This window comes from Aedes albopictus, chromosome 1, assembly GCF_035046485.1.
Source record: "Aedes albopictus strain Foshan chromosome 1, AalbF5, whole genome shotgun sequence".
NCBI classification, from domain to species: Eukaryota; Metazoa; Arthropoda; class Insecta; order Diptera; family Culicidae; genus Aedes; species Aedes albopictus.
Window position 1 is genome coordinate 18848969 of NC_085136.1, and position 16827 is coordinate 18865795.

The following is a 16827-nucleotide window of genomic DNA, read 5'->3' on the forward strand; positions in this document are numbered from 1 at the left end:
GCTAACATCTTCTTCTATGCAAGGACGCACGTGTGGAACCAAGTGTGGAACACGTCTGCTGATTCTGTATTAACAGCGGCACTGGAGGAAATTAATTAACGGCGGTACAGCCATGGCGCGAAACTGATCACAACAAAGCATACGAGCATAGCATTCTCTGTAGGATAGGAAGCATATCAGTAATGTAGTTTCGTGCATCACATCTCACTCAATCACTAATCACCAATTATTAATTCAAACATGGAACACACCGTAAAGCAAATAAGTGACCTCTTCCCGTGTCGGGAACACCTGATTCGCCAGCTCTATCGCTTCTACGGGGAAGGCGATCCATTTCCGCCCGCAGTCTATCTCTACGGCCACACTTCAACCGGCAAGAGTGCTATTCTGCGGGAGTTTCTGCCCCACCTGAACGACACCAAGTACGCCTTCCTGAACGCCATCGAGTGCTACACAAACAAAATACTGTTCGAAACGATCCTCAACCGGCTGACCAATCACGTTCCCTGTGCGGACAATGGGTACACCTCGGTGGCCACTGTGGATTGTATGCGGGACTTCGTCGCCCAGCTGCAAGCCATGGACGACGAGTGGGCGTATGTTATCGTGCTGGAAAACGCTGAACGAGTGCGGGACATGGACCATAATGTGCTGCCGATGTTGTTGCGACTGCCGGAAGTCAGCGGGCTGAATATTTCCGTTGTGTTGGTTTCGGATCTGCCCTTCGAGAAGTACTTCATCCGGACGGGACTGTCGCCGGTGATGAAGGTGTTCGTCCCGGAGTACAGCAAGAAGGACATTGCCGCGATCATGATGGGTGGCTTCGAGAAAGTGCGGGAAGAGCTGAGGACCAACTTAGAGCAAATGGGCGAAGGGTAAGTTATTTGTTGGTTGAGACAGGCGATTATGTGTACTTACTCAAATGCTTCACATTTCCAGATCTGCCAGACAAGCGGCGTTATCCGAAGAGGATGTCGCGAAACGTACCGAAGTACTACTGGAACTATCCCCAGAATTCTACGAAAACTATCTGAGCATGTTTCTCAATGTGTTCTTCAAGGTATGTCGCGACCTGAAGGAACTACAGCTGGTATCGTTCGAATGTTTCCAGAAGTACTGCGAACCGGTGCTGGATGGGACCATTGCCCCACACGACGTGAACAAACTGTGGCGACACATTTTGAAAACGATGAAACTGGCTCTCGGTACGATCTATATGCGGATGGGCAGCGTCAACCAGGAGTTGCTCCGCCCAACCGCACAGGAAACGTCCGAATCGCTGGAGCAGGTACAAACCATGAAACGCCTAGCCCGGAACCTGGAGCTTCCATTCTACGCAAAGTACCTGCTCATAGCGGCCTACCTGGCCAGTCACAATGCCGCCAAGGAGGACAAACGCCTCTTCATGAAGAATCACGGTAAGCAGAAGAAACGCATGCAGTCGGTCAATGCCAAGGCCAAGGTATCGGAGAAGATGGCCACCCAGATGGGCCCGAAGTCGTTCACTATCGACCGGCTGCTGGCCATCTTCTATGCCATCTTGGACGAAAAGGTTGGCCTGAACTGCCATCTGTTGGCGCAAATTTCGACGCTGATCCATCTGAAGTTCTTGATATTTGCTTCCGGCGAGGGAAGTATCATGGATGGAAGTGCACGGCTCCAGTGCACCGTCGGGATGGACTTTATCACGCACATAGGGAAAATGGTTGGCTTCAATGTGAGGCAGTACCTGTGCGATTTCTTTTAGTTCATTCCTTAGTTAGAATAGAATGTTCGTGTTAACTGGTTATAATTTTCAATAAATAGCTGGGTAAATCTGAAATGTGGATAGTTTCACTGAGGGTCGTATCGCGGGAGCGCAGCTGAAGCAGTCCGTTTTGCAAACTTTGGTCTCGTAGAACTATGCTGTAGGGAACGGCAATAGAGTCCAGATGTCGGAACTGTTTGTTGAGCGATCGGACGCTTCCGGTTCCGTTTAGAACTGAAGAACTGTCTAAGACGGCGATGTTGGCTTTCCTCAAAACGTTGCACAAGTGTCTGGCCAGGTCGCGGAGTTCCCCTAGTTGAGATGCATCTGATAGAAGAAAAGGATATTACAAAATGTGGGTAAGTATCAAATTGGGGTAAGATGGATCACCTGTAAACAATCCCCATAACTTGTGTGAAAAAGCTGTCCGAGTAAATCAGGCTTATTCTGCGCGGCGTGTGAGGTGAGACGGACGGTTTCGTCTCACGTGACGTGAGACGACTAATGTAAATCAAATGGGGCGAGTCGACTTTTGTCACCTCATTCGACTCGTCTCACCTCACACGCCGCGCAGAATAAACCTGAACGTTGTATTTTGTGTTTATACCAAAGGTAGCTTCATTAATCATGTAAATACACTGAACAATTTATTTTGTGGTTTCCCACAGAAACCTGTGACAGAGCTCATACACCTCTAACTAGTTCAGAGAAGAGTGTAACAACAATTGCGTTGTTGACAGGCACACATACTCGAGGCATGACATATGCGTTGTTAGTCATTTAATTTTTACTGAAAGTGGCAAACACCTGGTTGTTTACAAGTATCAGGTATCCGAAGGCCGGCTCCAGAGGCACGTTATATTCCATTTGGGACATTTGTCCCATCGCCAAAATAATAGACTATGTTATCAATCTACCTGAGGGAAAAGGAAGGAAATAAGGATAAGGATGGGGATAAGGACAGGCAGGGAAATAAGAAAAAAATACCCTGGAAGAGGGTACTAACGCATAAGCGTACCACAAAGGGTTCAAACAGCGCCCTGAAAAGGGCACTGTAATAACGCATAAAGCGAAAGAGAGCCCATAGCTCTTTACCACAGCGGGTTAAGAACAACAGAATATCCTGAAGATTCAGGTTTCTGAAGTCAGTTTCACTTAATAAGTGTTTACCAAATACTCGGAAACGCAGTTGCGCAAAAACTGGACAGTTACATATAAAATGATACAAAGTTCCATAATCGGATTCACAGCTATTACATGCAAATGAATCAGCTTGTTGAATATTCGCCATGTGATAGCTGAGTCGGCAGTGGCCAGTCAATGCCTTGACCAGAATGCTGCAATTCTGCTTGGACAGATTTGTAAGATACTTCGCCACCCTTGGAGATGGCTCAGTACAATACAATTTGGTTTGACGACATGACTCCAAACTATTCCAGTATTGTTTGTGTTGAGTGGCAGCCCAGGTGTGAATCTGAAGCTTTACCCAACACTTCGATATCGGAATAGCTGGCTCAGGGCCAATGAAGTCATGTGATGCTCCAGTGCGAGCTAACTCATCAGCCAATTCATTTCCAGCGATGGAAGAATGGCCATGCACCCATACAAGGCGAACAGCGTTTGCTGAATTCAGTTCCTCGATTTGAGTTCGACAAGCGATAACTACCTTCAACCCAAAGTTGGCCGAAGCAAGTGCATTAATAGCAGCCTGGCTATCTGCACAGAAGTATATTACTTTGCCCATTACGCACTGCTGAAGTGCTGATTGCACTCCGCACATAAGAGCAAAGATTTCGGCCTGAAAAACGGTGCAGTGTCTACCAAGTGAATAAGACTGATACAGCCTTAGCTCACGAGAATAAACACCAGCACCTGCTCGACCTTCGAGAAGGGAGCCATCAGTGTAACATACGATGCCGTCTGAAATACTTCTCTCCAGATAACCAGATGTCCACTCTTCCCGGGAAGGGAATTTCGTGGAAAATGTCCTATATGGAAAATTACAAGATCACTTGGAGCAAGGACAACTTTGTCCCAATTCACCAAAACTGGAAACAACGAGGTGTGTGTTGATGTGCGGTTCACAGGAGTTTCCTCTAGTAGACCGAGTACCCATAGACGGTAAGTGCAAGAAAGTGCTTCTTGTTTGAGATGAATGTGTAGTGGAGCAACGTCAAAGAGAACTTCGTGCGCTGCCGTGGGAGTTGAAGAGAACGCTCCAGACATCGCCATTAGACACATCCTTTGGAGATGGCCTAACTTTGATTGGACCGTTCTCACTTCGTCCTTTTGCCACCACACAAGACATCCATAGGCCAATATTGGCCGAACCACAGTTGTGTAAATCCATTTGATATACTTGGGTTTTAGACCACAAGTTGTACCAAAGGTTCGCCGGCATTGCCCGAAGGCCATACAATCTTTATTGATTCTGAACTCAATGTGAGGTGTCCAGGAAAGCTTGGAATCAAGAATGACTCCGACGTACTTTACTGCCTCTCTTCGCATGTCAGTCCCATGTTGTTTTTCAAAGCGCCTACGTTATGTACTATAACTCAAATTATTTTCATAAAAATGTATTCCATTCTTCCATACCCTTTTCGTGGTACATTTAGCTGTTAAATGAGGCGGGAAAGATATCAAATTTGTTTTAAATGACCTCGTCAGTGACAAAAATATGATTTACATTAGAAACGACATGGGACTGACATGCCAAGTGGGGCAGTTTACCTGTAGAACAATAAATGTTTTACTCGGATTAACCGAAAGGCCATATTGGTGACACCCACCCTCAACTACCTGAAGGGCATCAGGTCGAAAAGGGTGCTGATGCACCGACTAGCAATGTTAGATAGTCATCGGCAAAACCATAAGTAGGAAAACCGCTTTTATTGAGTTGCCTCAATAGCGTATCTGCTACGAGATTCCACAAAAGTGGTGATATGACTCCCCTTTAGGGGCATCCACAAACACTCAATTTCCTAATCCCTGCTTGACGCAATGTCGAGAAGAGATGTCGGTTTTTAAGCATTTGGTGAATCCAATTAAAAATCATTGGAGATATACCATGACTCCGTGCGGCTTCCAATATGGCATCGAAAGGCACATTGTCAAAGGCACCCTCGATATCTAAGACAACACCCAAGCAGGATTGCTTTTGAGCGAATGCTTTCTTGATATCGTAAACAACTTTGTGTAAAAGAGTCACAGTGGACTTTCCAGATTGGTAGGCATGTTGGTTCACATGAAGAGGCACGTTGGCCAGATGAACTTTACGGATGTGATGATCCACAATGCGTTCTAAGCATTCCAGAAGAAAAGAGGTCAAACTGATAGGTCTGAAACTCTTTGCTTCTTCATACGACACTCGACCCAGTTTCGGAATGAACTTCACAGTAATATCCCGCCAAGATCTGAGAATATACCCCAAAACTGCAAACAAGTATTTTTTTCAAAACATGTTTGAAATAATCAAATTGCTTCTGAAGCAAAATAGGATAAATCCCATCTGCCCCAGGAGATTTGAAAGGAGCAAAGCTATTAAGTGCCCACTCAATCGATTCTATAGTTACAATACTCCGGGCCGAAGCCAGGGAACCGTAACTACAAGAAAAGACATCAGGTTCATCCGAAGATGTAATATCCACACATCCGGGGAAGTGTGTACTGAATAAACATTCCAAAACTTCCTCATCAGAGGAAGTGAAATTACCATTTGGCAAACGAAGTTCGTTCACTTGAAAATCGTTAGATTTTGCAAGGATTTTGTTCAACCGACTGGCTTCATTCAGATTGGAAACATTTGTACAAAGGTTTTTCCGGATCGTTCAGCAGACCGAAGAGCTTTCTGGTAGGCCTTGCGAACGTCGTCTGTTCCAACTCTTTCTACATTGTTTCCTGAGTTTCGCCAGATCAGAGTTCCACCAAGGGATTCCTCTTGTGGTCTTCACAGACCGTAGAGGGCATGCTTCTTCAAAAGCTTCCATGATGAAGGTCGTTGTAGTATCAACGGCATCATCTAAATCACTTGGAGTGCTAATGGATGGTGAGTATCCATGATATTTGGAATCAAACCAAATCAGTAAAAAGATCTCAGTTTATTGACCGGGGATTCCTGAAACGCAATGTTTGCGAAGTAACATTCAAATGTTCAAAAAAGTTGTAGCGATGGTCAGATAAAGATTCTTCATCTGACACATGCCAATTGATCAGCTCGTGACTAATCGTGGGGAGCTGATTGTCTCGGAGAAACACAAGGTCCACTGCACCATTGCTCCGGTTAGCGCAGTAAGGGCTACATACTGTGGAGGGCGCCCTGGTACTCCACAGGCTTCGTTAGCGGTTAGGTTTTTATTAGACCCCCCTAGCCATTCATTCCTAGGCACGGTAAGCATAAAGCCGCATCACACCATGAATTAGGGGTCACCTGTTGGTGGATTCTTACCACCGGAACAGGCGGTCCGTAGTGTTATTCTTAGCCAATTGAGACAATCGCTACCGACACTACACAGCTATCTAGGCTGATCAAGAAAAGAAGTTAATAGAAGGTGTAGGCAACAGAAGACAAGAGAAGTATGGTGATCAGGAAGAGATGCGTTGAGATTCCGTTGTGCTCGAGATGCGGAACTGAGCTTGATGAGGAGTAGTTTTAAAATTGCTACTTTCGTTTGAGGTACTTGCATCAAACACCTCAGACTAGGTGTCTATGAAACTGTTGGTAGATAAATGATGAGAGGGACCATGTAGACCAACTTTTGGCCATCTCAAACCGTTTCGTTTCTCCTTCGTAGACCTTTTCCTATGTATCAACAGTGTAGTTTGATTTACTGCTTCATTCGAAACTAATGAACAACAGACTTAGAAAGAATAGCTAATTATCTAGAATAAACCCAAGATCAACTGCATAGGCTACGTTAGCAGTTAGGTTTTTGGCAAACCCCTCTAACCATTAACTCCTAGGCATAATAAGCAATAACTACATTCATATGTGTACTCACCTTCCGAAACGCATACAATTCCACACTTGTACGGTGCTAATTTACGATGCATTCTCACACTATCCACCCCGGAACTTTCGAAGGCATCCAAAATCACTTCCAACGTGGCCAGTTCCGCACATTGTCTGATCCGTAGAACGTTGGGTGTGACCTTCCTGCTGGACTTGCCACCGACTTGCACCCGGAAATCCTCCATCTGTTCCCGCATAACATCGCCGGGGATGAGCTCCAGCTGCTCCAGTGCCACTTGCTCCTCCGCGAAACGAGCTTCGATGCGAACCGATTGCACTTTGCTATTCGAGTCTTGCCGAAGATCCGATATTCTATATCGTCCGGGGTCGCACGCGTACCGCATCCACCAGATCTTCCGCTGTCGCTGGATTTTGTACATAAACTCCATGCTCATGGTAGGATTCACCAGATACGAGCAGGACAGCCACGACCCGCTGTCTAAAGCGATTCCGTGGTTCTCATTGAGGGCAATCGTTTGATTCTCGAAGCGTTCCTCAAGTGCAATACCAAAGGGAAGATCGGCTCCGAAAGTCTCCCGAACAAAGCGAAGATTCTCCCCAAACGAAATTCCGCTACTTCCTTCATACACCGTCATGCCAGCTTCCCCTCGTCGAAATTCCTCCTTCAGATTGTTCCTCAGCATTCTCCCGATTGGCGTCAGCTTCAAAACCCCGTTCAAATCTAAACCTAAGAATCTACTATTCCGACAGGATTCCAACAACTGGCGGAACCCTGCCCCCATAGCAGTAACCTGTGCCATCAGTGCTTGTGTTTCCCCTTGGAGTCCTGCTCCAGCGGAATGTTCCCAGGAGGTGCCACAAAGTACTCCTCTTCCGTAATCCGGGCGTTCCTTAGCACGTCCTCCTGAATGTTCCCATCCGAAACGACGTCTTCCCGCAAGGCGAGCTTCTCCTGCTCCAGAACCGTGTACAGCGGTTCGACCCCTTCCGTATCGATAGTCAAAATGCGCGACGCAAACTCGATAGAATCCTCTAGCGTGCGGTGTGCTTCTTTGCTATCTAAATCGACCAGCGACAGCCGTTCCAGCAGCTGTACCGTCTGGTCATCCACGGTTACGCGAGCCGGTCGATTCTCCCGCTGACGTCGATCGATGTCCGAAATGTGAGGCTTCTGGGGCACTTTAGTCGGGTGCTTGAGGTGCTTCACGTCCAAGCTGCTGGAGCAATCGGACGCGTTTACCGGAGTGGCAGCGGAGATCGGTTTTGCCGAAGATGAAAACGCTCTGCTGCTGCTGATGGTCCTGGCTGTGACGACGGTGGCAATCGAACGCGGGAGTGCCGGAAATGCAAACCTCAACATGGCACACCGATGTTTCCTAGAACTGCGGTAGAAGCCGATTGTTATTCGTTTGAAAAATATAAAAGTCTGGTTTACTTACCTGCTAAGTACGTCTAATTATCGTGTGAGTCTTATTTTTGTAACAAATTATGGAAAAGAGCACCGAAAAGCAAGGGAACATGCAGATTGCGTTGCATCACTTGAAGAATTTTACTCGCGAGTCGCGCCGCACGACGCCCACCGCCGACGTCTTGTTTTGGTTTTGTGTTCCACAAAGAGCACGTATTATTCGAAGATGTGAGCTGCTTCATTTTACACTGAAAATCTTCTAATTTGAAAACAAAGTCTGGCTGGAGGGGTCCGACAGTAATCAATTTGGTTCAATTCAGGCCCCTGGCGAGGGGGACGACTCTTCCCGATATCCTTGATTTTTTGCCAAAACCTACAAGGAATCACATTTTTATTGCATAATTTCAACAAAACTGAAGAAATTAACAGAAAATCGATCAAAATCAACCATAATCCGAAATATCCGATAAAATCGATTACAATGTTGGCTTATCCACATAAAATCGAACAAAATCGATGCACATCCCTGAACAAAAATGTCAAATTTTCTCAATTTTGTTTTGTTCTCTCTGTTCTTCCGGATGGAGCTCATTTATAAACAACAGCTGATCACGGATGTGGCTGTTGTTTACATAGTCTACGCATTATTTGAATCCTCAGTATATCATTACGTAGCTGTTCTGGCAGCACTGCATGTGGGCCGCTTGTCACAAGGTAGGCGTTCGGTCGATGAGGCATCGGTAAGTGTCGTTTGACAGGTGTCAGAGTGACAGTAGAGATGACACGAGAAGAAGAGAGAGACAGGTAGCTGTCAAAGGTAGGAGGTAAATATCAACAAAAGCTAGGATTAGAATGAATTAGTTGGGAAGATACCATTTTGCGATTGTTGGTGATAGTATAGTTTCTTCGGTGATTTAGAAGTAAATTAAAATTGAAATAGTTTCGCGAGTGATTGATTGTCGAAATACAGATGAGATTTGGTCGGATGATCACATACGAATAGAGTGAGTAGAAATGTTAATATGCTATTAGAGCGGAAAGTAACACAGTTGAAATATAATCCGTAGTATTTTTCGAGCTGCGAGGATTGGATAGATTGGAGTGTTTGAATAGTTGAGGCCCGACGGGACAAGACAGGTTGGACAACAGACTGATAAAAACCAGATATCGAATACGCACGACGAGGACGAGACTTTCTGCACAGTGGTCCAAAACAGAATTCATTGAGGACAAAATTTGTGATTGCGTTGGTAAAAGGTGAAAGGAAACCAGTAGAGGAAGAAAACAAACTAAAATTTTTGATCTGCCAAAAATAAACGGCCGATTCACGAAAATTGTTTGTGCCGATCTTGATCCGAACAGTAGCTAATAAATCAGGCCAAACATTTCAATAGGTCCTATCTGCATTTGAGAGGCTCTCTTTGTTCACTTTCTCTTTCAATTATTACAATGTAATGATACACTTTTCAACTATTTTTGCAGTACAAATAAAAAGACGATTGTTTTGACCATCGTTATATGCAAAGAGACAAAAATACTTCAAATAAACAGCTGAGATATTAACGAAAGAGAGGGAAACCAAAGAGAGCCTCTCTTCTGCAGATTGGACCTTTAGACATGTTTGGCCTGAAATCTTCTCAATAACATGCATTTCCCATATTTCTGAGGTGATCCGTTGTTGCAATTCTGGAGCTCGATTTGAAAAGGTCGTATGTGCTTTTGTCGATTAAAAAATCGATCAGTTGCATTCGCTTATTATAGCAAAAACCGTCGAAATTGAACAAAGTTCATATTGCGCAGTTCCCACCCAACTGGACCCCTTTCGCAGTTGGTATAAGTGCGGGATCGTGAATAAAACTGCGATTTTGCATCGAATCGTTTCGGTGTCTTCTGCGCACTTATTCAGCACTTTGTAATGCATAAGTGCGCAGAAGACACCGACACGATTCGATGCAAAATCGCAGTTTTATTCACGATCCCGCACTTATACTAACTGCGAAAGGGGTCCAGTGGGGTGGGAAATGCGCAATACCTACAGCAGAATCATCACAAAACAGGCTTTCCGTTCCATCATTAAAAGTCTCCAAAATATCATCCCTATTGCTACAATTCAGGCCAAACATTTCAATAGGTCCTATCTGCATTTGAGAGGCTCTCTTTGTTCACGTTCTTTTTCAATTATTGCAATGTAATGGCACATTTTAAAACTATTTTTGCAGTACAAATCAAAAGACGATTGTTTTGACCATCGTTCAATGCAAGGAGACAATCATAATACAAATCATCAGCTGAGATATTAACGAAAGAGAGAGAAACCAAAGAGAGCCTCTCTTCTGCAGATAGGACCTTTAGACATGTTTGGCCTGAATTACTAAAATCAACTGATCGATTTTTATATCGACAAATGTACATACGACCTATTCAAATCGAGCTCCAGATTATATGTCAACAGGCGTCGCATTCATTTCTCCCCAAAATTAGAGGTGATGTAGGCACAGCATCGCCACCATGACACATGAGCACAGTCCGAACCACACTGCTTTTTCAAAATGACCGTTAAATCGTGCGATAATTGCGATTTGAGTACTATGTCTGTTTATGTGTGCTTTTACCTTAATCCAATGAGCCATTTTACGAGACGTTTCGGATCAGCTGATCGCTCATTTCATGAATGAAAATTTGACAGGAGGTTGCGCCCAAGCCCGTGAGTGTTAATATCAATATCAACACTGTTGTCGTTTCGTGAAATAGACTATTAAAAATGCGGGTTTCTTCTTGAGCACCCCTAACGCAACAAATATTTGTCTGTGGAACTTATGTTGCTGTCAGAAAACCGACGCTGATGTGTGCATGTGTGCGTGTTTGCGTCAATCACAATCAGCTGTCGTCGTCGGTCTGTCGAAAAATTTTGTGTCGAAAAAATAACAAACCTTTCGGGGGAAGCTCGAGGAAAATTTTAAATTTGCGCAAAAATTGTGCAATTTTTGTTGAAAATAGGCAAACTTGACAGTGAAAGTGTGAAAACTATCAGTGGCAAACGTGTGACCATGCAGAACAGTGTGAATTCGCTTTCGGTTGGAAATCTTTAAGCGGAAAGGAAAGGTGAGCAAAAAATCAATTTTCTTCCGCCTTGTGTCTGCTTGCGTATAGAGGAGTGCTCTCGATGTTGCGTCGCAAGAGTGGAATTTATTAAATTATAAAAATAAATTTATTGCCGAGGGCGAAGGGAAAGGTAGGACGGTAGGAATTTGTAACTTGAGCAGCTAAGGGTGCTGGCTGATCTATATCTTTCAGAATGTGGGGGAAGAGCGCATAAGACGAAAGACATTGACCTTCACCCTTCAACGGGAGCAAACTTAAGGTATGGGACATTGGGACATGGGACAGACAGTTATCTATCTATCTACTAGAGACGGTGAGATGGGTGAGATGAGTAAAATCACTTTTTCCATGTTGCTCAACTCTCGATCGTAGCAGGCAGAAAAATAATTTAATGTTTTCCTCTGTGTGCCGTACGAAGGAATCAGATAAGCAGAGCAATCTCTCGAAATTGAAGAGAAATTAAAAGATTTCGTTGTTTAATTGGCTTTCAACACTTGCGTAGTGGATCATCACGACGAGTAGATTCTCAATGAAAACATGCCCGTTGTCAGTTTAGGCACTTAACACATCGCAGGGCCGCACGTCTGGTTTCCCTTTTCCGTTCACTTACCGTCCTACCTTCCTATAATCAAAGCAGGCCGAACGTTCGAATTAGCTTCCCTCTCGAGTTTATTAAATCTATAAAGACAGCCAAACCAAGACTTGGTATGCAATGTAGTAGTAGGTATGTTTGTGCGAAGTGTTGTTGATGAACACTCTTCTAATTATAGACTGCGGGCGGACGGGCGGTCGGTCGGACGGCCAGTTTGTATGTTTTCGCATGCTCGTGACGGGCAGGATCCATTTATCTCGGTTCTAACGCGAGGCTGCCGCTTCTCCACTTCCCGCATCTTCGACGGTTTAGTATGACGTCGTTGTTTAAAGTATACAGTGGCATAAACGAGGAGTTTAATTGGGGAGGGGATGACTATGATTTTTATTTCATGAATGATCAATTTATTCAGACCCAATATGTCCTATAAAACACCGTAAAACCAAAGCAAGGATATCGAATCCATGGTTGAGCTACTTTTCTTCGAATGTCGGTTCCCTGAATGACACTTTTCCCCGAATCATCACATCCTTCTTTATTTTATATGCGCTTCTTTCAAGTTCTATTTGTCCTCAGACATGCTGATACTTGTGAATAAAGAATGGTGAGGTGTGGTGGTACTCTTTTTTACCACTACTGCCCTTTTTTCTAGAACCAAATTGACCCCAACAAATTGTCTAATTATGTTCGGTTAACTTTTTGAACAACCTAGTGACACTTGTAATAAATTATCATTTCTATCAAGAATGTATTTTTCGGGGAATCGGGTCATTCGGGGCAAAGTACCACTATCCTTGTAACTGTGAGTGAAGCGCATATTCTATTCCACGAGCCCTGTGAGCCAGTCTCGACCGCACTGAGCTATGGAAAATCATGGACGAGGACAGCTTTCCCGGGAAGCTTACCAGACTGACGCGACAAACCTTGGCAGCAATGTTAAAAGGTGGTAGAAGAATTCGTCTACCTCGGTTCCTTGCTAATGGCTGACAATAACGTGAGCCGTGAAATACGAAGGCGCATCATCAGTGGAAGTCGAGCCTACTACAGGCTCCAGAAGAAATTGCGGTCAAAAAAGATTCACCCCCGCATCAAATGTACCATGTACAAGACGCTAATAAGACCGGTGGTCCTCTGCGGACATAAGACATGGGCGATGCTTGAGGAGGACCTCCAAGCACTCGGAGTTTTCGAGCGACGCGTGCTAAGGACGATCTTCGGCGGTGTGCAGGAGAACGGTGTGTGGCGGAGAAGGATGATCCACGAGCTCGCTGCACTCTACGGTGAACGCAACATCCTTAAATTGGCTAAAGCTGGACAGATACGATGGGCAGGGCATGTTGCAAGAATGCCGGACACCAACCCTGTAAAGTTGGTGTTTGCCAACCATCCGGTTGGTACTAGAAGGCGTGGAGCGCAGAGACCACGATGGGCGAACCAGGTGGAGCGTGTCTGGCGAGCGTTGGGCGTGACCAACGTTGGAGAGCTGCAGCTGCAAATCGAGTATTATGGCGGCAAATTGTTGATTCAGTGTTATCAGAAATTTGATGTTGAAATAAATGCATGAATAGGTATTGATCGGTTATCCGAACGAGAGAACTGGACTACGTGGAACTTTGCTGTGCAAACGTGCCTTGAGCTCGAACTAGAAGATTTCTGGGGAGCCGTCAGGCCCGAGCTGAATCGGTTCGAAGCTACGAACTTGTGTGTAGTGTCCGGAGGGACACTTCCGAACACACCAGCCGAATCTTGAGCCGAATCCTGCAGCCAAACGCACGCTAACGAGGAGGAGCGATACCTTCTCGCACAAAATGCTTTACAAGACTGACGTTTCATTTCATGTTGATCGTTTGCTTTGTTTTTCCGGTGGTGCATCACCGCAACTGACGCTATATGCCCTATTAATCTTTTTCTTCATATCTCTCTCAACCCCTACATTCTCCCCCTGTCCTACTCTCTAATTGTTTTAAAAATTCAAAAAGTAAGAATAAAAAACAATTAAAAAAAATGTATGACTTTCTACCGACATTATAAACCTGCATTGAACATTATTGAAGCACAACTTATAATTGTTTTCGTTAGAAAACAAAAGTAATAAAATCGATCATCATCATTGCATCCTCTTAATTTCCAATCAATTTGATTAAATATTTTTATAATTATTTTAAACCTTGGCCACATTGGCATTGTTATGCAAATCTTTTATAAGCTTTTTGCGACCTTTGGATAAGTTAGCTTTCCAAAATGTCCATTTGTTATTCAGATCCTTTAGCTTTTCATCATGATCTTCATTCTTCGTTCGTCATTTCTCATACTTCACCTTACATCCTGCATCCTCCATTTCACATCATTCATCAATATCATAATCATCATCATCATCCTTCATTCTTCATCCTGCGTCCTTCACCCTTCATCCTTCAACCATTATCCTGCATACTTCATTACCATTATCATAATCATCATCATCCTTCATATTTCATCATCCTTTATCCTAATACTTCATCCTGCATCATCATCACGACCATTCTACATCCTTTATCCTTCATCTTACATCCTATATCCTTCATACTTCATCCAATATCTTTCCTTTATCTTTCTTTTTTTTTTTTTTTATTTTTGTCTTTCATCCTACATCGTATATCCTTCTTCCTTCATCCTAAATGTTTCTTCTTTCATCCTATATTCTTCATCCTTCATCTTCATCATTATCATGCCGTATCATTCATCTTAATCATCATCATCCTTCATCCTATATCATATATCCTGCATTCTTCATCCTACATCTATCTTCCTTCATCATCATCATCACCATCATTCAACATCCTTTATCCTTTATTCTTCATCTTACATCCCATATCCTTCATACTTCGTCATCATAATCATTATCATCATCATCATTTTCCTTAATCCTATATCCTACATTCTTCATCTTACATACTTCAGTCTTCATCCTACATCTTTCTTCCTTCATCCTTTATTCTTCATCCTTGACCATCATCATCATCGCCATCATTCTGCATACTTCATCCAACAACTTTCCTCTATCTTTCATCCTACATCATATATCCTTCATTCTTCATCCTACATCTATCTTCCTTCATCCTACATTATTCATCCTGCATCATCATCATCACCATCATTCTTCATCCTTTATCCTTTATACTTCATCTATCATATCATTCATACTTCATCATCGTAATCATCATAATCATTATCATCATCATCATCCTTTGTTGAGTTGGGGATGTTTCTTTGCCACGGACGATCACCTATTGAGAGCAGCTTTTGTGGAGCAGCTTCAATGCTGTTAAATAAGTTTATTAATAATAAAATAATTCAATTTACATACAATAACTTACATTATAGTGAACACATCCGTGCGTTCTCAAAGGATCCGATTTTTCAACTAACTGACCTTTCTTCTAAATTTTCTCATCTATTCTGTCTCTATTCAGTGTTGCCAGTTTCGCAGTATTTATCGAAGCTTTCGTAACATCCTTCATACCTCATCCAACATATTTTCTTTATTTTTCATCTTTCATCCTACATCCTATATCCTTCTTTCTTCATCCTACACCTTCTTTCCTTCATCATCATCATCATCATCATCGCCATCATTCTACATTCTTTATCCTTCATCCTTTATCCTTTATCTTACATCCTATATTCTTCATACTTCATCCAACATCTTTCCTGTATATTTCATCTTTCATCCTACATCCTATATCCTTCTTTTTTCATCCTTCATCTTTCTTCCTTCATCCTATATACTTCTTCCTTCATCATGCATTCTTCATCCTTCATCCTACAACATCAATTCTCTATCCTTCATCTTTCATCCTTCATACTTCATCCTACATAATCCATTCTTTATCCTCTTCATCTTCCATTCACATAATCATCACCAGCATCCTGTATCTTTCATACTTCATCATCATAATCATCATAAACATTATCATCATCATCATCATCCTTAATCCTTCATCCTACATCCTATATCCTACATCCCACATTCTTCATCTTATATCCTTCAGTCTTCATCCTACATCTTTCTTCCTTCGTCCTACATTCTTCATCCTTGATCATCATCATCATCGCCATCATTCTACATCCTTTATCCTTTTCTCACATCCTGTATCCTTCATACTTCATCCAACAACTTTCCTCTATCATTCATCCTACATCATATATTCTTCATTCTTTATCCTACCATCCTACCATTATCATCACCATCATTCCACATCCTTTATCTTTTATTCTTCACTAGCTGTCCCGGCAAATGTCGTACTGCCTGCCTACTGTGTTTTTTGACATACAGCTCCGTAGGGATGTCCCCGGCGAAGTCTGTATGGGAGCCCCCCGTTCCAGAGACCGGAGAGGTCTCACACCAAGCTAAGAACCTTCCCCGGCCTCCAAAATACTCACATACAAAATTTCACACCGATCGGTTCAGTAGTTTCCGAATGCATGACGGTCAGACAGACAGACAGACAGACAGACAGACAGACAGACAGACAGACAGAAATTCATTTTTATATATATAGATCTTACATCCTATATCATTCATACTTCATCATCATAATCATCATAATCATTATCATCATCATCATCATCATCCTTCATACTTCATCCAACATCTTTTCTTTATTTTTCATCTTTCATCCTACATCCTATATCCTTCTTTCTTCATCCTACATAATGCTTCCTTCATCCTACATACTTCATCCTTCATCATCATCATCATCAACGCCATCATTCTACATCCATTCTTGTTCATCCCACATCCTGTATCCTTCGTACTTCATCCAACAACTTTCCTTTATCTTTAATCCTACATCATATATCCTTCTTTCTTCATCCTACATCTTTCTTCTTTCATCCTACATTTTTCATTCTCATCATCATCACCATCATTCTACATCCTTTATCCTTCATCTTCCTTTCTACATCTTACACCCTACATTATCATCATAAACATCCTTCAACCTAAATTCACTCGACTGTCGCAGCTT

General features: G+C 43.1%; 5 protein-coding genes across 6 annotated transcripts in view; 2 read left to right on the forward strand and 3 right to left on the reverse strand.

The window, feature by feature from the left end:
• The window catches only part of LOC109408938 (uncharacterized), a 463030-nt gene that overhangs the window by 193209 nt on the left and 252994 nt on the right, over positions 1-16827 (reverse strand). The gene's annotated exons all lie outside the window — the stretch shown is intronic.
• Positions 66-1747, forward strand: LOC109431172 (origin recognition complex subunit 5). The gene is made up of 2 exons (XM_019707380.3): positions 66-875; positions 940-1747. Exons 1-2 carry the CDS (start codon positions 241-243, stop codon positions 1745-1747), a joined length of 1443 nt encoding a protein of 480 aa, XP_019562925.3. The 5' UTR covers positions 66-240.
• Positions 1773-7516, reverse strand: LOC109408950 (DNA polymerase subunit gamma-2, mitochondrial). The gene is made up of 2 exons (XM_019682350.3): positions 6745-7516; positions 1773-2074 (listed from the first exon to the last, which is right to left on the reverse strand). The coding sequence occupies exons 1-2, from the start codon at positions 7514-7516 to the stop codon at positions 1779-1781; spliced, it is 1068 nt and encodes a 355-aa protein (XP_019537895.3). The 3' UTR covers positions 1773-1778.
• On the reverse strand, positions 7516-8313 carry LOC109408951 (glutamyl-tRNA(Gln) amidotransferase subunit C, mitochondrial). 2 transcript variants are annotated; one of them, XM_019682351.3, is made up of 2 exons: positions 8156-8313; positions 7516-8098 (listed from the first exon to the last, which is right to left on the reverse strand). In XM_019682351.3, the coding sequence occupies exon 2, from the start codon at positions 8074-8076 to the stop codon at positions 7516-7518; it is 561 nt and encodes a 186-aa protein (XP_019537896.3). In that variant the 5' UTR covers positions 8077-8098; positions 8156-8313. The 2 variants fall into 2 exon arrangements, with proteins under 2 accessions (XP_019537896.3, XP_062700113.1); XM_062844129.1 differs by having other exon boundaries at positions 7516-8092; positions 8156-8309.
• LOC109408944 (DDB1- and CUL4-associated factor 6) overlaps positions 11005-16827 on the forward strand; it is a 55148-nt gene continuing 49325 nt past the window's right edge. The window contains exon 1 of the mRNA XM_029855827.2: positions 11005-11226. The gene's annotated coding sequence lies outside the window, so the exon portion shown is untranslated. The remainder of the gene's footprint in view (positions 11227-16827) is intronic.

Excerpts from the sequence above, each read along its gene's own strand:
- LOC109408950 (XM_019682350.3), bottom strand. The coding sequence starts at position 7,516 with ATGGCACAGGTTACTGCTATGGGGGCAGGGTTCCGCCAGTTGTTGGAA. Across the intron at positions 2,075-6,744 it reads AATTGTATGCGTTTCGGAAG|ATGCATCTCAACTAGGGGAA; the intron begins GTGAGTACACAT and ends TTCTTCTATCAG.
- LOC109408951 (XM_019682351.3), bottom strand. The coding sequence starts at position 8,076 with ATGTTGAGGTTTGCATTTCCGGCACTCCCGCGTTCGATTGCCACCGTC.
- LOC109431172 (XM_019707380.3), top strand. The coding sequence starts at position 241 with ATGGAACACACCGTAAAGCAAATAAGTGACCTCTTCCCGTGTCGGGAA. Across the intron at positions 876-939 it reads TTAGAGCAAATGGGCGAAGG|ATCTGCCAGACAAGCGGCGT; the intron begins GTAAGTTATTTG and ends TCACATTTCCAG.